The sequence below is a fragment of the Oryctolagus cuniculus genome, chromosome 2 (assembly GCF_964237555.1).
Source record: "Oryctolagus cuniculus chromosome 2, mOryCun1.1, whole genome shotgun sequence".
NCBI lineage: Eukaryota > Metazoa > Chordata > Mammalia > Lagomorpha > Leporidae > Oryctolagus > Oryctolagus cuniculus.
In genome coordinates, this window is record NC_091433.1 from 144,476,645 (window position 1) to 144,496,157 (window position 19,513).

The following is a 19,513-nucleotide window of genomic DNA, read 5'->3' on the forward strand; positions in this document are numbered from 1 at the left end:
CCTGACATCTTAGATGAAATAACCAATTCATAGGAAACCACAAACTACCAAAACTAAAAATGAAATAGATTAGGGTTGGATGAACTGTTGTGTGGGTGAAGTTCAGTCCATTACCTGTTTATGTAGAGTTCATCAGCTAAAATTAGTTTGTACATTTTTAATGGTAGGAAGAAAGGAGGTATCTTAAGGTACCTGAACATTTATAATTTTTAATTTATAAAATTCAAATTTCTTTTAATTTATAAAATTCAAATTTCAGGGACCAGCATTGTGGTATAGCAGGTTAAGTAGCCACCTGTGCTGCCAGCATCCCATATGGGTGCCAGTTCATGCCCCAGCTGCTCAATTTCTGATCGAGCTCCCTGCCAATGGCCTGGGAAAGCAGTACAAGATGTTACCAGTGCCTGGGCACCTGCCATGCACTGGGAACCTGGAAGAAGCTCATGGCTCCTGGCTTCACCCTGGCCCAGCCTCAGCTATTGTGGCCCTCTGGGGAGTGAACCTTCAGATGGAAGATCTCTCCCGCTCTGTAACTGCCTTTCAAATAAAAAATCAGCCAAACTTTATGTCCACTTACATTGTGTGTGGTTGCTTCTATGCAAAAATTAAATTGTGATGCAGCCCAGAAAGCCTGCAAATTTGACTTTTGACAGAAAAGATTCCCTACTGTTCAAATAATCTGAATCGTTTTAGTAAAGAAATTGAATTCACAGAGAAATCTTGAGGCCCCATTAGTTTCAATGGAGAATTCTATAAAACATTTTAAAAAGTGAAAAAAATTCTACACATTTTCTTGCAGAAATCAAAAAATCATAAGGCCACCATTACCCTGATGTGAAAACCAACAAAGATGGCAGAATAAAAACTACAAACAGCTCTTATGAACACAGATGTAAAAATCCTCAAAATACCAGCAATACATTAAAGGAAAAAAATACGACCACTGTTATATGGGGCTCATTTGAGAAATGTAGCATCTTCGATATGCAAACGTAGATCAGTGTCATATACCACAGTAATAGTGTAAAGAAGAGCAATATGATTTTATTAAGCCATGTGGAAAAAGCACACAATATTATCCATTCAGGATTAAAAGTCCCAGTACATTAGAAATATAGGGGAACTTTCTCAACTTGTTGAAGGTGATTTTCAAAAGTACCCTACAATCTAAATTTCGAGCAGTGATCAGTAGAGGCTGGGAAGGGTCAGGGAAAGGTGAGGAAGAAGACACTGGGCACCAAAACATAGGTAGAAGTAAGTTCAGGGTGGGATTTGCAGCACAGCAGGTTAAGGCATTAGCTAAGACACCTGCATTCCCTGTCAGAGTGGGGGTTCTACTCTGCTTCCAATCCAGCTTCTTGATAACGCACCTGAGGATGCAGCCGATGATGGCTCAAGTACTTGGATCCTTGCCATACATGTGGGAGGACTGGATTGAGTTCTGGGCTTCTGATACAGGCCTGGTCTTGGCTGTTGAGGTAATTTGGGGAATGAATGAGTGAATGGAAGGTATCTCTATCTCTCTGCCTTTCAAATAAAAAGTTTCATAACAAAAAACATTTAAAAACCTATTGCCAACATACTGCATAGAAGGCCAAAATATTCTTAAACAATACAAACTTCAGAATTCTACTTAGCAATAAAACAGAAGAAACTGCTACAACATGTGTAAAACTTGGGTAGATATGAAGGGAATTAGATGAATGAAATAAAGTCAATCTCAACAAGTTAGAGGCAGTATAATTTGATTTCTACACTATGCTCAAAATGACAAAATTACAGTAATGCAGAACAAAGTAGTTTCCAGGGTTTAGGACTGGGGAGAGGGTGTCACTGTAAAGCAGCAGGAAGGATATCTTTGTGGACATGGAGTAGTTGTCTATGGTGAGTGTGGTGCTTACGCTATGTTTATATGGAATTTCAGGAACACACACAAACAAGTGAGTGTAAAAACTGGTGATAGTCAGATAGGGTTTGGTTTGTACAAGAGTAAACCATTATTCCTGGTTTTGAAAATTACAGTGCGGGGACTGGTGCTGTGTGTAGCGAGTAAAGCCACGGCCTGCAGTGCTGGCATCTCATATGGGTGCCGGTTGGAGTCCTGGCTGCTCTATCTCCTATCCAGCTCTCTGCTGTGGCCTGGGAAAGCAGTAGAAGATGGCCCAAGACTTTGGGTTCCTGCACCCACGTGGGAGGCCCAGAAGAAGCTCCTGGCTCTGGATCGGCGCAGCTCTGGCTGTTGCTGCCAACTGGGGAGTGAACCAGTGGATAGAGGACCCCTCTCTCTGTCTCCTTCTCTGTGTGACTCTTGTCTTTCAAATAAGTAAATAAATTTTTTTTAAAAAATTACAGTGCAGTTACATGAAGTGTTTTCATTGGTCAAAGATGAAACAAAGTCTACAATTACTCGAAAATGTTAAAAATAAATAAGAAGGGGCTGGCACTGTGGCATAGTGGGTAAGGCCCCGCCTGCAATGCTGGCATCCTATATGGGCACCAATTCGAGTCCTGCTGCTCCACTTCCTATCCAGCTCTCTGCGGTGGCCTGGGAAAGCAGTTCAAGATGGCCCAAGTCCTCGAGCCCCTGCACCTGCGTGGAAGACCTGGAGGAAGCTCCTGGCTTCAAATTGGCACAGCTCCGGCCGTTGGTGGCCAACTGGGGGAGTGAACCATTGGATGGAAGACCTTTCTCTCTGCCTCTCCTTCTCTGTGTAACTCTGAATTTCAAGTAAAATAAATAAATCTTTAAAAATAAATAAGAAAACATAGATTCAGCTCTTCCCTCCCCAACCTATAGCAAAAAAGGTAAAGGTAAAGGTGAGAAAATTAGTTTGCAGGTAATCTACACCACAGTAAATGTTAAAGGAGTTTCTTCAGGCTGAAGAGAAAGGATGTGAAACATAAAGGTCTATTAAAGGTATGCAGAATGCCATGAACTATAACTTTTGGGTATTTAAGACTTTGTTCTTAATTTTTTGAAAGAACACTGACTCTTTAAAGCAACAATAACAATACATTATGGAATTTATTATATATATATAAGCGAGGCATATAAAACAATACTAAAAATGGGAGAGTAGATGGAAGTTATTTTTCTAAGGTTCTGACATTATCTGTGAAGTGCTATATCGAGGCAAGTTACTTTGAAGAAAGGATAAATTAATGGTACATATGACAATTTTTGGATCTGTGATGTCTAATGTGACTTGAATGCTTCCAATCTGGCTAATCTGAATTGAGTTTTGCTGCTTATATAAAACAGACACCAGATTTGGAGATTTCATATGTAAAAAATAGTGACAAGTCTCTCACTTCTGTGTATCATAACAATATTTAAAATATTTGTTTAATTAGGGTGCTTTTTTTTTTAAATAAATGTCACCTGTTCCTTTTTCTTTATAAAATGTGGCCACCTGAAGATTTAAAATTACTTGTATGACTTGCATTATATTTCCATTAGAACTGCTCCAGAGCAGGAATTTGTGAACTTTTTCTATAAAGACTTGATAGTATATTAGGCGTTTAGAGTTATAAGGTCATTGCTGCAACTACTCAGCTCTGCCATCACAGAACAAAGGTAGTCACAGACAATGCATAAGAGAGTTAAGAATGGCTGTTCCAGTGAAACTATTTACAAAAACAAGCAGTTGGCTGAATTTGGTCTAGAGGCCAAAGTTCAGTGACTCTGATGGGGAACAGCCAGTTCAAAAAAAAAAAAAAAAAAAAAAAAAAACCTGAAAAGTAGTACAGTTTGAAGAAAGACTATTCAAATAATCCAAAATAAGGTAGGGGGAAGTCAAAAGTGGCAAAGCAGAAATAGGGATAAGAGAGGAAACAGCAAGATGGTAAACTAAACCCAACTATTACCAATACTGATATTAAGTACGAATGGAGTAATAGTAATAGAATTTTTCAGATTTCATTAAAAAAGAGAACCATCAGGGCCAGAGCTGTGGCATAGTGAGTAAAGCCACCACCTGCAGTGCCAGCATCCCATATGGGCACCGGTTTGAGTCCTGGCTCTCCCACTTCCGATCCAGTTCTGCTATGTCCGGGAAGGCAGTAGAAGATAGCTCAAGTGCTTAGGTCCCTGCACCCACATGGGAGACCTGGAAGAAGCTCCTGGCTCCTGGCTGTGTATTGGCACAGCTATGACCATTGTGGCCATTTGGGGAGTGAACCAACAGATGGAAGAAGATACTTTCTGTATCTCTGCTTTTGCCTCTCTGTAACTCTGCCTTTCAAATAAATAAATCTAAAAAAAAAAAAAAAGGGCATGACTACATGCTGTTTACATGAGCACACAGGCACAAAGTAACATGGGTTGAACATGAAAGGATAGGAAATACTACATCATGTCATCAAAGGAATGCAGGAATTACTAAAATCAGATGAAGAATTCAAGGCAGAGAGTATTACATAAAAACAAAGTTGTTTTATAATGATAAATTTAACAGTTCATCAAGAATGTGTAAGTCCTAAACCTGTATGCACCTAATAGAAGAGCATCAGTGGATGAATTCCATTGTAGTTGGAGATTTTAACACTCTGTTGTCATTAAGTTAAACAGTGAAAATATAGAACATCTGAATTCTACCAAACAATTTAACTTTACAGTTAATGAGCAGTACACTCCAAACAAGACATTCTTTAGAAGTACATAAGGACACTCAGATTCTACTCAGTGATAAAACAAGTTGCAATGGATTTTAAAGGACTACAGTAATACAGGATATGGTTCTCATGACAAGCAAATTAAATTAGACATTAACAAAAAGATAACCTGCAAATCAAAAACATATTTAGGAATTAACATCTAAATAATACAAGGGTCAAAGAATAAGTTAAAGGAAATTAGAAAATGTATCCAACTGAACAATAATGAAAACATCAAAATGTAGAGAATATAGTTAAAGTATAGCTTAAGGATTTACAGCTTTAACAATATCTTTTTGAAAAGAAAAAAGGGTTTAAAATCAGTGACTTAAACTTTTACCTTTGGAGTTTGAGGAAACAAATTAAACCCAAACTATGAAAAAAATGATAATTAGTGAAACAACATATCAACAGAAAATAAAAGTGAATCGACAAAACCAAAAGCAATTAATTAAAGATCAATTGAAATATTAAATCCCCAGGAAGGAAGGACCTGATGACTGAATGGATTCTCCATACCAATTCTGCCTGCTCTCTCCCAACCTACAACACAAAGTGAAGCCAAACTCCATCCACTGTGGAGTAAGACAGGATAAGGAGCTTAGAACCTTGCCTTGGAGCTCAGAGGCAGGCCCACCATTATCAGGCCCAGCACCTAATAAAGTCCAAAGGCCTCTATCCACAGACCACTGCTTGCAGACAGTTAAAAGTCCCTAGTTGGATTCAGCCTAATCAAGTCTACTCCGTGACATTTAACCACGCTCGCTAAGATTAAAGACAAAGATTCTGAAAGCTGTAACAAAAGAATCCATAAAGAGATCCCAACTTCCCTGACTAGAGTTCTTAGCGGAAACTTTATTACAGTCCAGGAGACTGTAGAATGAAACTTCCACAGTATTGAATGAAAAGAAGTGGCCAGCCAAGAAGAGTGTACCCAGCAACTACCCTTCACATACATACTCAGATAAATAAAAGCTGAGAGAAACTACACCCTCTACAACTTATTTTTCAAGAAATGGTTAAGGGGAATTCTGAAAACTCAAAAGAGACATTAATGAGTAAGAGGAAAATACTATAACGTAGAAAACTCACTGGTAAGAGAATCTATAAGGATAAATTCTGAACGCTGTAAAAGTGTAAACATGATATATAAACCATTCATATCCTAAGCGTGAAAAATAAAAAACAGTACAACATTAAAATGTTAAGAGATAGGCAGTCTATAAACAGGTAATGGAACATCAGAAATTCAAACCATGGAGAGAAATGGAGTGCAACTGTAGAGTTTGTTGTTGTTGCTGTTGTTAAGCTATACATTGTTTTTTTATTGCTCAGTCATAAAGAGTGGAATCAGAATTCAGTAAAAAAAATTGCAGGGCAAGACTGAACAACTATTAGGAGCATCTACGGAAGTGAAAATGGGCTTAAGCACTAGGTAATATGAATTAATGACCATGGGAAGTACAGGATGGGGAGAACAGTAAGCCTATGCTGAAGGTACCAGGGGAGGGGAGAAGACCTGGTGAAAATTACCTTAGACAAGTGCCTAGGAAAAGACAATGGGTAAAATCCCTAAACCCCAATATTATGTTTCAGAGTCCTTGTCTCCTTCCTCAGCCTCAGCTCCAGTTCCTTGTTTGCTATGTTCCTTTCCCATTTCTCCCTGCCAGGGTTTCCAGTAGAGAATCCACTTTTTGTTTTATCTGTGTCAATACCTTCTTACTGGCCTGTAGGTCGTCATCTTTCAACTTTCCAGACTTGGAAGATCCTAGCTGACACTCTGAGCATTGAAGCCACTTTTGTGGGGTGTTTCCTAATGCATGCTACTGTTTGGAGGGTAGTATAGCCCGAGCAATAGGAGGAAGAACAGGGACACAAGCTAACTCTACTTCCTGCCATAATCCCTGTGAAAGACAGTTCTAGTCAAAAGAGGAGCCATACATCTCTGCTGTCTATCATTTCACACTTGCCTTTTTTCAGTTCACATTTGGCTCTTCAGCCAGATTAATACCTAAAACCTGGCCAGCAATCATCCTCCCCATCTTGGCTATAGCAGCTCAGACATTTCTCTCATTAATATCTTGAATGAAAGCAAAGCCATGATGAACAGAGCAACCCACAATTTTGCTGTAGTTTAAGACTTTGATCTCAAGAGTGTTGAGATTCCCAATGAATACATGAGAGTTCATGGCGCGAAGATCTGTCTTGTTGGTATACACTGCTAGCCATTGCATTTTCCTTGCAAAGCTGAAAATGTAGCTGAGAGAAAAAAAGAAAAAAAAAAAAACCCTCACTCAAGCAAAGTTCTAACATATTTCAAATGATTTGCAAACAGAAGGGAATAGGGAGAAGAGATTCAAGGTCAGCAAGAAGGCCTTTGTCTCTTCATAAAAAAATCTAGAGTTCTTTATTTTTTCCTACCTTTATAAACAATATGAAATCACTCTTTCAGAATAGCTAGTTAAAACAAAAATGTTTTGCAAGTTTCATGGTAAAAAAAGCAAAAATATATAATAGACTTATCATAAGCAAGTAAAATATCAAAACACACTATTAGATATCACCTAACCAGAGAAAGGTTGTAAGAGAAAGAAATTGCAGTAGAACTATTAAAGTATCAAAATAGCAGTGGTAAGACCTTATATATCAACACTTACTTTAAATGTAAATGGATTAAATTTTCCCAATTCAAAGTTAAAACATAAGATCCAAGGAAATACTGCTTATAAGACATTCATTTCAACTCTAAGTACACACATATACTGAAAAGGAGAGGATAATATGATGTCCCATGCAAATGGAGCTCAAAGCAAGAATGTCCATACTTACTTCAGATAAAATAGATTTTTAAATAAAATACAGTAAAAATATGTAAGCTCATTATATAATGAGATGAATGCAAGAGGAATAAAAATTGTAAACATATACACACAGTATCAGAGCATCCAATGCATAAAGCAAATATTATATATATATCTAAAGGAAGAGATAGACATCAATGCAATAATAGTATTTTGTATATATATTTGTATAATAGTAATTGCTGAAAGTACATCCAGACAGAAAATCAACAAAAATTCAGCAGAGTTAAACTGTACCGTAGATCAATTGAACCTGATAGAGCTCCAGAAAATTTTAACCAATAGCTGTAGAACACATTATTCTTATCAGTACATGGAACATTCTTCAGTTTAGGTCATATGCTAGGTCACATACAAGTCTTACAAATTAAGAAAAAAAAAATCATACCACATATCTTTTCTGACCTCAGTGCAACAAGGAAGAGAATAATAAGGAAAACTTTCAAAGAAATTAAGCAGTTTAGTCCTGAAAATCAAATTGATTCCATTAGAAACTAAGAAGGAAACAAAAAGTTTCTTGAGATGAATGAAAATAGAAACAACACACCAAAACCTATGGGATACAGCAAAAGCAGTATTAAGAGGACAGTTTAGGGGCCAGCACTGTGGTGTAGCAGGTAAAGTTGCCACCTGCAGTGCTAGCATCCCATATCGGTAATGGTTTGAGTACTGGCTGCTCCACTTCTGATCCAGCTCTCTGATATGGCCCAGGAAAGCAGCAGCAGATGACTCAAGTGCTAGGGACCCTGCACCCACATGGGAGACCTGGAAGAAGCTCCTGGCTCCTGGCTTCAGATCAGCTCAGCTCTGGCCATTGAAGCTATTTGGGGAGTGGATGAAAGACCCCCCCGCCCCGTGCCTCTGCCTCTTTCAAATAAATAAATCAATCTTCAAGAAGGGGGGGGGTGTGTCAGTTTATAGTAGTTAATACCTACATAGAAAAAGCAGAATGGTTTCAAAGAAACAACTTTTCATTGTACCTCAAGGAACTAAAAAAATATGAACAAATCAAACCCAAAATTAGTTGAAAGAAAGAAATAATGTAACTCAGCACAAATAAATGGCACAGACAAAAAACCCACAGAAATTAAAGATAAATAGCTACTTTATTGAAAAGATAAAATTGCTAGACTAAGAAAAAAAAGGAAGATTCAAATAAATAAAATCAGACATGAAAAGGGAGACATTAAAACTGACACCAAAGAAATACAATGGATTGTTAGAGATGACTGTGAACAATTATGTGGTAACAAATTGACAGCCTAGGAGAAATGGAAAAAACTTGTAGATACATATATGGTCCCAAGATGAAATCATCAAGAAATAGGATACATGAAAAGACTAATAACTAGTAGTAATATTGAATTAGTAATAATAATAATAACAATAATAATAATAAAGTCTTCCATCACAGAAAAGCCTAGGATCAGGAAGCTTCACTGCTGTACACTAGCCAACTTTTCATGATGAATTAACAGTAATTCTTACATTATCCCCCAAAAATAGTAAAGAACTCTTACAAATTCATTCTATGCAGCGAATATCACTTTGACATCAAATCTAGAGGAGGAAACAAAAAAAAGAAAGCTATAGGCCAATATCCTTGATAAAGAGATGCAAAAATACTCAACAATATACTAGCTAATCAAATACAACAATGTGTGCAAAAGATTAACCACCCAGAAGAAGTGGGATTCATCCCAGGGATCCAAGGATGGTTCAACATATGCAAATAAATAAAAGTGTCACACCACATCAAGAGAATGAAGGACAAAAACCATATGACTGTCAACAGATCACTCAATATCCCATTACAACAACAACTGAACAAATTAGGTTAGAAGGAACATACCTTAACATAAAATGAAGGTTATATATTACAAGCCAACAGCTTACATCACACTGAAAAGGCAAAAATGAAGGTTTTATTTCTAAAATCTAAAACCAAGGATGCCCACTCTTACCACTTTTTCAAAACATAATATTGGAAGTCTTAGAGATATTAGACAAGAGGAAGAAATCAAGAGCATACAAATTAGAAAAGGGGAAGTTAAATTGTCACTGTTTGTGGATTTGTAGACAGCACAAGCTTACATGTAGAAAATCCCAGACTCTACCAAAAAAAAGTACTAAAGCTAATAAGCAAATTCAGCAAATTTGCAGAATACGAAGTCATTGTACACAGTAGCATTATTATATACTACTAACTAATTATCTGAAAAGGAAACCAAGAAAGCTATCCTATTCACTGATGAAAGGATAAAGAAAATACAGTAGCTATAAAAAATGGAATACTATCCAGCCATAAAAAAAAGATGAAACCCTGTCATTTGCGGTAACATGGGTAACACTGGATGTGAGAAAAATAAGCCAGGAAGAGAAGGATAAGTACCACATAATCTCTAAAATGTTGATCTCATATAAGTTAAGATTATAATGGTGTTCAGCAGGAGTGAAGAGAGGAAAGGGGAAAAGCTTATAACCAGTGCAAAGTTACAGTTGGACACAAGTAAAACTTCTGGTGTTCTAATGCTCAGTAGGGTGACTATAGATAATGATAATGCTCCGTATATTTAAAAGAACAAGAAAGATTAGAAAAAAGTATGTAAATTTTTCCATCATAAATAAATGTAAAATGTTTGGAGAGATAGCTATATTTACCTTGTTGAACATTATACAATTTATACATGTATTGAAGCAGCACAAGGTACTAAAGATTTTCCTACAACAAAACTCTTAGCTCAGATAGTTTTCTTGTTAAATTCTAGCCAGCATTAATAAAAGCAAATCTTGCAACAAGATTTTCTGAAAATGAAGGGCACACTTCGAATTCATATAAATAATGACCCCAAAAGAACCATACAAAGGTATTATTAGAAAAGCAAATTACAGATCAGTATCTCCCATCCATATGGATAGAAAAAATATTAATGGAATCAAAATGCAAAAGAAAACGAGTAGAAACTTATCAAACTGAATTCAGCAGGACAACACATCATGATTTAGTATGGTTTGTCCCAAAAATAAAGTTGATTTTCTATACAAAATCAATGTACTCATAATAGTAAAGTGAAACAAATCATGTAATTAAATCAGTAGATCTCACAAAAGCATTCAGTACTAAATTGTGCTTTAAATTTTTTTTAAAAAATGCAATAAAATTTTCTCAGTCTGATAGAATATTTGGGAAAAAGTCACTGCTTTGAATGAATGCTTTCTCCCTAAGATCAGGAACAAGGCAAAGATTCCCCCAATCTCACAACTTATATTAAATGTTGTACTAGAGATGCTAGCAGGTAGGTAGAATAAGATAACACCACAAACAGAAGCATACATGTTGGAAAGGAAGAAGTAAAACTGTCACTATTTACAGACAATATGATTAACCATGGACAAAAAAGAATCTTTAAATACTACTACAACTTGTATGTGAACTTAGGATGATCTCAGAGTACTGGTCAATATATATGTTTATACTATCAAAAAATAGCTGGAATATGAAATTTAAGAAATATATTTATAATAGGATCAAATGGGCAAACTATTTAGAGACAATTTTAATGGAGGAGATGTATAAGACAGGGAAGAATTAAAGATGAACCACATTAATGGAGAGAAGTACCAGTTTCATCCATAGGAGGATTCTACATTGTTGGAATGCCAGTTCTCCTTAACCTGATCTTTAGACTTAATGTACTAAAAAAAAAAAAAAAAAAAATCCCATTGTGCTTATTTTGTGGAAACTGACATGCTGGTTCCTAAATTTATGGAAGGAATCATGCATAGTTTTTTCATAACACATATTTCCCATGAATTTTTGAAAACCCCTCAGATACCTGGGTTTCAAAAGTCTTTTGCATGAAAGCAAACTTTTCATTTTTGTTGAACTTTTTGAATTGCCATTTATAGAAGATTCCTAGAGCTCATTAATAAAAACACAAACATTCAAATAAAAGTGGCTCTGAACATTTGAAGATAGTTCACAGAATATGAATGGTCAGTACACATATGAAAAACTGCTCAAAATTATTAGTCATTAAGTAAATAATAACTGGGTCCACGATGAGATACTAATATACAATTGGAACGACTGAAACTAAAAAGGTTGACAACATCAAATGCTGGGAATAAAAATGGACCGAACACTTGTACATTATTGGCAAGAGTGTAAAACAATACACCTTCAGAAGTATTTGTTAGCTTTTTATAAAGCTAAATATCCATTTGCCCGATGACCCAGTAATTCTGTCTCAGGAGAAGTGAAATACATCCATAGAAGGATTTGTACCAAAATGGGTATAACTGCTATATTCTGGTGGCCAAAACTCAGAGTGGCCCAGGTATCCACTAAGAGAAACATAGACCTGGGAATTATGATGTAGTTATCTGACAGAGTATTACTCAACAATGAAAAAGAATAAGTTACAGATACATTAATGAATATGGATAAATCTCAAAAAATATGCTGTGTGACAGGCAGTAAAAGCCAAAATTAACAATTGGGATTACATCCAATTGAAAAGTTTCTGTACTGCAAAAAAACAGGAAAGTGAAGAGACAACAAACAGAATGGGAAAAAATATTTGCAAACTATGCAACCGATAAAGGGTTAATAACCAGAATCTATGAAGAGATCAAGAAACTCCACAACATCAAAACAAACAACCCACTTAAGAGATGGGCCAAGGACCTCAATAGACATGTTTCAAAAGAGGAAATCCAAATGGCCAACAGACACATGAAAAAATGCTCAGGATCACTAGCAAACAGGGAAATGCAAATCAAAACCACAAATGAGGTTTCACCTCACCCCAGTTAGAATGGCTCACATTCAGAAATCTACCAAGAATAGATGCTGGCAAGGATGTGGGGAAAAAAAGACACAACCCACTGTTGGTGGGAATGCAAACTGGTAAAGCCACTATGGAAATCAGTCCGGAGATTCCTCAGAAACCTGAATATAACCCTACCACAAGACCCAGCCATCCCACTCCTTGGAACTTACCCAAAGAAAATTAAACTGGCAAACAAAAAAGCTGTCTGCACATTAATGTTTATTGCAGCTCAATTCACAATAGCTAAGACCTGGAATCAACCTAAATACCCATCAACAGTAGACTGGATAAAGAAATTATGGGATATGTACTCTATAGAATACTATACAGCAGTCAAAAACAATGGAATCTGGTCATTTGCAACAAAATGGAGGAATCTGGAAAACATCATGCTGAGTGAAATAAGCCAGTCCCAAAGGGACAAATATCATGTGTTCTCCCTGATCGGTGACAACAAACCGAACTCCTAAAAGGAAACCTGTTGAAGTGAAATGGACACTATGAGAAACAATGACTTGATCAGCCCTTGTCCTTACTGTCAAGGAACAAGTAACTACTTTATTCCTTTTAGTATGTTTTTGTTCTAGTTAATACCATTGGTTGAACTCTTTAATTAACACACAATTATTCTTAGGTGTTTAAATGTAACTAAAAAGTGATCCCTGTCAAATATAAGAGTGGGAATAGGAGACGGAGGGGATGTACAGTTCAGCACATGCTCAGTCGGACTTACCCCTAATGGTAGAGTGAGAAATGTGCCAGGGGATTCCAATTCAATCTCATCAAGATGGCATGTACCAATGCCATCTCATTAGCCCAAGTGATTAGTTTCAGTTTATAACTGATCATAATGATTGGACTAAGATTCAAAGGGATCACATAAACAAGACTAGTGTCTGCTAATACTAACTGATAGAATTAAAAAGGAGAGAACGATCCAACATGGGAAGTGGAATACACAGCAGACTCATAGAAGGGCAGATGTTCTAAACAGCACTCTGGCCTCAGAATCAGCTCTTAAGGCATTCAGATCTGGCTAAAAAGCCCATGAGAGTATTTCAGGCATAGAAAGCTAAGACACTCTGGCAAAAAAAATGACCTAAATGAAAGATCTCTGCGAGTGAGATCCCAGGGGAAAGAACAGGCCATCAAAGGAGGAGGTACCTTTCTCTGAAGGGAGGAGAGAACTTCCACTTTGACTATGGCCTTGTCTAAATAATAGCAGAGTTGGTGAACTTAAGAGGCTTCCATAGCTTTGGCAGCTCATGACAAGAGCCTCAGGTGATTACTGACGTCATAAATAAGAGTGTCATTTGTTAACAACAGGAGTCACTATGCACTTACTCCCCATGTAGGACTCTGTCCTTAATGTGTTGTCCAATGTGAATTAATGCTATAACTAGTACTGAAACAGTATTTTACACTTTATGTCCTATGTGGGTGCAAACTGTTGAAACCTTTACTTAATATATGCTAAACTGATCTTCTGTATATAAAGAGAAACGAAAATGAATCTTGATGTGAATGGAAGGGGAGAGGGAGTGGGAAAGGGGAGGGTTGCGGGTGGGAGGGACATTATGGGGGGGAAGCCATTGTAATCCATAAGCTGTACTTTGGAAATTTATATTTATTAAATAAAAGTTAAAAAAATATGCTGTGTGAAAGAAGCCAGGCAGGAAGGAAAGTATACTGTATGACTGCACGTATATGAAATTGTCGAAGAGGGAAAACTAATACAGTGATGCGAATCAGAAGGTCTAATCCATGGTTGCCTCAAGGGGAAGGGAACTGACTGGAAAAAGGAACAAAATCTATACACACAAGTCTCCCATTGACATGCTAGCCGAATGAAACTATTTCTTTGCTCAAAACTTAGATATTAGTATTTTTATAGTCTCTATTTTCTCTCCCAGCTCCCTTAATCAGGTGGTTCTAATGCACACCAACAGCTGAGAAATAACTGCCCTAGAAGTGAGATTTTGAACCTTTAGGTTTTGTCACCAAGCAGTATCTGTCTTTAATTTTACAAATAGGAACTATAAAATAGGCCCACTTGAAGTATAGTCTTTGAATACAACTACAAGGTTTATCAAGATAAATGTCAAAGATTGCTACCAGTACTACAAAAAAGGATTTCTCTGAGTAAACTAACATGCTTGCGGGTAGCATGTAACTAGTGTGCTGCTAAGTCTGCCTTGGCTGCCAGGAAGGTCACAGCTGAATTCAGCACTCAGTGTGGTGACTGACATCTCAGCAGCGTGACCTCTCAGGTTGTCATGGGTGGTGGGGGTATTAAATTGTCATCTTTCATATTGTAAACAACCTCAAATCATTTGGGGAAAGTGATAGTGTACAAATCATAAAAATGCTGGCCACTTTGAGAGTATTATTACTTTTTACTGCACATGTTACATACATTGTATGTTTTTCCTTCCTGTCACAAAAGGTTAGATTAGGAAAGATTTTTTACTATGGCGTGAATGAATCATCTGGTAAAGGTCACTATCCACCCAAATGATTGAATGATGCAAAAAATACATCATTTTAAAATACAGCCATATTGACAGGGAAAGTTTTCACTTATATTTGATTATAAGGGTTAGACTTGAAGAATCAATGTAAAAGGAAAGAATATGTTAAGACTCCCTAATGGATCATAGATGGCATAAGAAACTTAAGTGCACTTCATTATATTCTTCAGATAAAGAAAAAAAATACGATCTGTACGCAAATGTGCTCGCTGCTATTCTGTTTCTATGATAACTGGGGTCAGATGCTTTGAATTTATCAGCTGGATATTTTCTGTCCCTCCTTATTTAACAATAACTGTACAACCTTGGCCCTCAGGAGAAAAGAAAATGTCTTCATCCCCAAAGGGCAAATTCTAATGTAACATTAAGGGGACGGGAAAAAAAAAATACACCAAAACCCCTTTCACCTGAGCTGTCTCACTGTCCATGGATCCAATCAGCTTCTTCTCTTTTTGCACTTGTGTCCAAGTCGCACAGGACTCAGCATTTCTCTCGCTGCAGATTTTCTTTTCTATTAACTTAGTTCGCATCTGATTGACTTGTTTTGTTGCAGCCCTTTGTGATTCAGCCTGTTGGTAGAAAGTAAGTGATAATGTACAATGAAAACTTCTGACACTTCTTTAAAAAGTACACTCATGTCCAGATTCTTGAAAATTCTAAACTTGCCAACCTTTAAAAAGAAGGGAAGAGAGAACAAGGTCGCCCACCGCGCGCGAAAGCCGAACCGCAGGACCGAGCCGCGGGACTGAGCCGCGGAAGCCGAGCAGCGGGACTGAGCTGCGCAAGCTGCAGGGTCTGCCCGCAAGTGCTCGAAGGGGAGTGCAACAGCGGGGAGACTTGGGAAGTCCAGGGCTCCGAGTCCACACATCGGCGCTGGAAGGGGAGCAGACCTGCGTGGAGAGCGTGGGAGCCCACAGTTCGGGACATCAGCGGCAGACTCAACACACCAGCGCTGGAACGCGAGGTGAGCCGAACCTCAATAACCCGAGACACCGGCAGGCAAGCGGAGAGAGGAGACTAGAGGGAATGACCCCCGGGGCGGGGGGGACTTCACCAAGCTAACTGGAAGAGAGAGAGGGGGAAAAAAAAAAGGTGACTGGTATGGACACGGGTTTCTCTCTCTCCGCTCACCTCTCAAGGGCGAGCAAGACAAAGAGCAGGCGCCATCTTGGACATACGTCATAAGCAGAGCGACCTCAGGTCTGCACCGGCCCTGAGCCTAGCAGAAAAACCTGACTCTGGGTGGGACGAATTAACAGGAGATTAGGACTTAGTAAATTTATGGTGCTACTGAACTGAGACTGTGAAAAAAGAGACGGTGGGGGAGAGAACTCACGGAATTCACGTGAGCACTCTCCAGAGACGCTACAATTCCGTAACTTTGGCAACCCAGTGGGAGACTGAAGGAGAATTTGAGCCCACTCTAAGGGCCGAACAGATTCCCTGTGTGGTCCTTGGGAAAGAGCTTCTGATCTCTGGCTCCTGTGGGTATATCATTCGCCTGCTAACTACCTCCAACTTTGTTCAGCTGTGCAGAATAACTTCCCTGTTGAATCAAAAAAAAAAAAGAGAGAGAGAGAGAGAGAGAGAGAGGTTTACCACGCCTAACCTGGGAGTGTCACCTTAGGCACACCAAACAGAGCTCTCAGGCCACACCCATCTCAAGCCCTAAGGCTCCCTCAAAAACAGATAGTCCACTTAATCTAGAGTCGTAGTATAACAAGAAAAAGCACCACAGTGAAGAAACCAAATATCTCCAATATGACAAATAACAAACGCAAAAACCAAGGTAATAAAAACAAGGAAGTCACCATGAAGCCCTCAAATGAAAAAGACACCCCAATTCAAGATTATGAGGATGATGACATAGAAGAAATGCAAGAAGCAGATCTCAAAAAATTGATAAGAACATTAAGAAGTTCTCAAAAACAAATTCTTGAACTACAGAAATCCTTAATGGACAAGATAGAAAATCTCTCTCGTGAAAATGAAATATTAAGGAGGAATCAAAATGAAACGAAACAACTAGTACAACAGGAAACTGGGATAGTGACTGAAGTGAAGAATTCAATAGATCAAATGAAAAACACAATAGAGAGCCTTACAAACAGAATGGGAGAAGCGGAAGAGAGAATATCGGACTTAGAAGACAGAGAACAGGAAAGGATACAGTCAGACCAAAGAAAAGAAGAGGAAATTAGAAATCTGAAACATATTGTCGGGAATCTTCAGGATACTATTAAAAAACCCAACATTCGGGTTCTAGGAGTTCCTGAAGGCATGGAGAGGGAGAAAGGATTAGAAGGCCTTTTTAGTGAGATATTAGCAGAAAATTTCCCAGGTTTGGAGAAGGACAGAGAAATCCTAGTACAGGAAGCTCACAGAACCCCTAATAAACACGACCAAAAGAGACCCTCACCACGGCACGTTGTAATTAAACTCTCCACAGTGAAACATAAAGAAAAGATCCTAAAATGTGCAAGAGAGAAACGTCAGATTACTCTCAGAGGATCTCCAATCAGACTCACAGCTGACTTCTCATCAGAAACTCTACAAGCTAGGAGGGAATGGCAAGATATAGCCCAGGTACTAAGAGAGAACAACTGCCAGCCCAGAATATTATATCCTGCCAAGCTCTCATTTGTGAATGAAGGTGAAATAAAGACTTTTCATAACAAACAGAAATTGAAAGAATTTGTTGCCACTCGTCCAGCCCTGCAAAAGATGCTTAAAGATGTGTTACACACAGAAACAAAGAAACACGGTCATCAATATGAAAGAAGGTAAAGGAAGGAAACCAAGGAAGGAAAGCTCACAGCTAAAGATCACAGGGAATTCAAAGCATATATTAGAACTTATCTTTGGCAAATGGCAGGGCAAAGTTACCACTTATCATTAGTCACATTGAACGTGAATGGCCTGAACTGTCCAGTTAAAAGACACCGTTTGGCTGATTGGGTTAAAAAACAAAACCCATCTATTTGCTGCTTACAAGAAACACATCTTTCCAACAAAGATCCATACAGACTGAAAGTGAAAGGCTGGAAAAAGATATACCATGCCAACAGAAATGAAAAAAGAGCAGGCGTAGCCATCTTAATATCAGACACCATAAACTTTACCACAAAAACCATTAAGAGAGACAAAGAGGGACACTACATAATGATTAAGGGATCAATTCAACAGGAAGATATAACAATTATCAATGTATATGCACCTAACTACAGGGCACCGGTTTATCTAAAAGATTTGTTAACGGACTTAAAGGGAGACTTAGACCCCAATACAATAGTACTGGGGGACTTCAATACTCCACTCTCAGAAATAGACAGATCAATAGGACAGAAGATCAACAAGGATACAGTAGATTTAAACGACACTATAGCCCAAATGGATCTAACAGATATATACAGAACTTTCAATCCTACAGCTAAAGATTATACATTCTTCTCAGCAGTACATGGAACCTTCTCTAGGATTGACCACATACTAGGCCATAAAGCAAGTCTCAGCAAATTCAAAAGAATTAGAATCATACCATGCAGCTTCTCAGACCATAAAGGAATGAAGTTGGAAATGAACAACTCAGGAATCCCTAGAGCATACGCAAACACATGGAGATTGAACAACATGCTCCTGAATGAACAATGGGTCATAGAAGAAATCAAAAGAGAAATCAAAAACTTTCTGGAAGTAAATGAGGATAACAGCACAACATACCAAAACTTATGGGACGCAGCAAAAGCAGTGTTAAGAGGAAAGTTTCTATCAATAGGTGCCTACATCAAGAAATTGGAAAGGCACCAAATAGATGAGCTTTCTATTCACCTCAAGGATCTAGAAAACCTACAGCAAACCAGACCCAAATCTAGTAGGAGAAGAGAAATAATTAAAATCAGAGAAGAAATCAACAGGATTGAATCAAGAAAAACATTACAAAAAATCAGCCAAACGAGGAGCTGGTTTTTTGAAAAAATAAACAAAATTGACACCCCATTGGCCCAACTAACTAAAAAAAGAAGAGAAAAGACCCAAATCAATAAAATCAGAGATGAAAAAGGAAATGTAACAACAGACACCACAGAAATAAAAAGAATCATCAGAAATTACTACAAGGACTTGTATGCCAGCAAACAGGGAAACCTATCAGAAATGGATAGATTCCTGGACACATGCAACCTACCTAAATTGAACCAGGAAGACATCGAAAACCTAAACAGACCCATAACTGAGACAGAAATTGAAACAGTAATAAAGGCCCTCCCAACAAAGAAAAGCCCAGGACCAGATGGATTCACTGCTGAATTCTACCAGACATTTAAAGAAGAACTAACTCCAATTCTTCTCAAACTATTCAGAACAATTGAAGAAGAGGGAATCCTCCCAAATTCTTTCTATGAAGCCAGCATCACCTTAATTCCTAAGCCGGGAAAAGATGCAGCACTGAAAGAGAATTACAGACCAATATCCCTGATGAACATAGATGCAAAAATCCTCAATAAAATTCTCGCCAATAGAATGCAACAACACATCAGAAAGATCATCCACCCAGACCAAGTGGGATTTATCCCTGGTATGCAGGGATGGTTTAATGTGCGCAAGACAATCAATGTGATACACCACATTAACA

At 37.9% G+C, this 19,513-nt stretch overlaps 2 protein-coding genes and 1 pseudogene across 22 annotated transcripts in view; 1 reads left to right on the top strand and 2 right to left on the bottom strand.

The window, feature by feature from the left end:
• FANCL (FA complementation group L) overlaps positions 1–2,764 on the top strand; it is an 83,952-nt gene extending 81,188 nt beyond the window's left edge. For 5 of the 9 annotated variants that reach the window (XM_051838710.2, XM_051838724.2, XM_051838727.2 and 2 more), the window contains one exon: positions 2,532–2,764. In XM_051838710.2, the coding sequence (XP_051694670.1) occupies positions 2,532–2,732 (201 nt within the window). In that variant the 3' untranslated portion in view covers positions 2,733–2,764. Of the gene's footprint in view, positions 1–2,022; positions 2,350–2,531 lie in introns of those variants that run through there. The other 4 variants (XM_051838725.2, XM_070069701.1, XM_070069702.1 and 1 more) reach the window with 3 other exon arrangements.
• Positions 1–19,513, bottom strand: part of VRK2 (VRK serine/threonine kinase 2) — a 119,826-nt gene that overhangs the window by 8,919 nt on the left and 91,394 nt on the right. For 8 of the 13 annotated variants that reach the window (XM_008254375.4, XM_008254373.4, XM_070069700.1 and 5 more), the window contains one exon: positions 15,291–15,452. In XM_008254375.4, the coding sequence (XP_008252597.1) occupies positions 15,291–15,452 (162 nt within the window). Of the gene's footprint in view, positions 1–1,370; positions 1,471–9,037; positions 9,078–9,302; positions 9,420–15,290; positions 15,453–19,513 lie in introns of those variants that run through there. The other 5 variants (XM_070069699.1, XM_051838680.2, XM_051838693.2 and 2 more) reach the window with 4 other exon arrangements.
• LOC138848815 (heterogeneous nuclear ribonucleoproteins C1/C2 pseudogene) lies at positions 6,097–7,030 on the bottom strand (annotated as a pseudogene).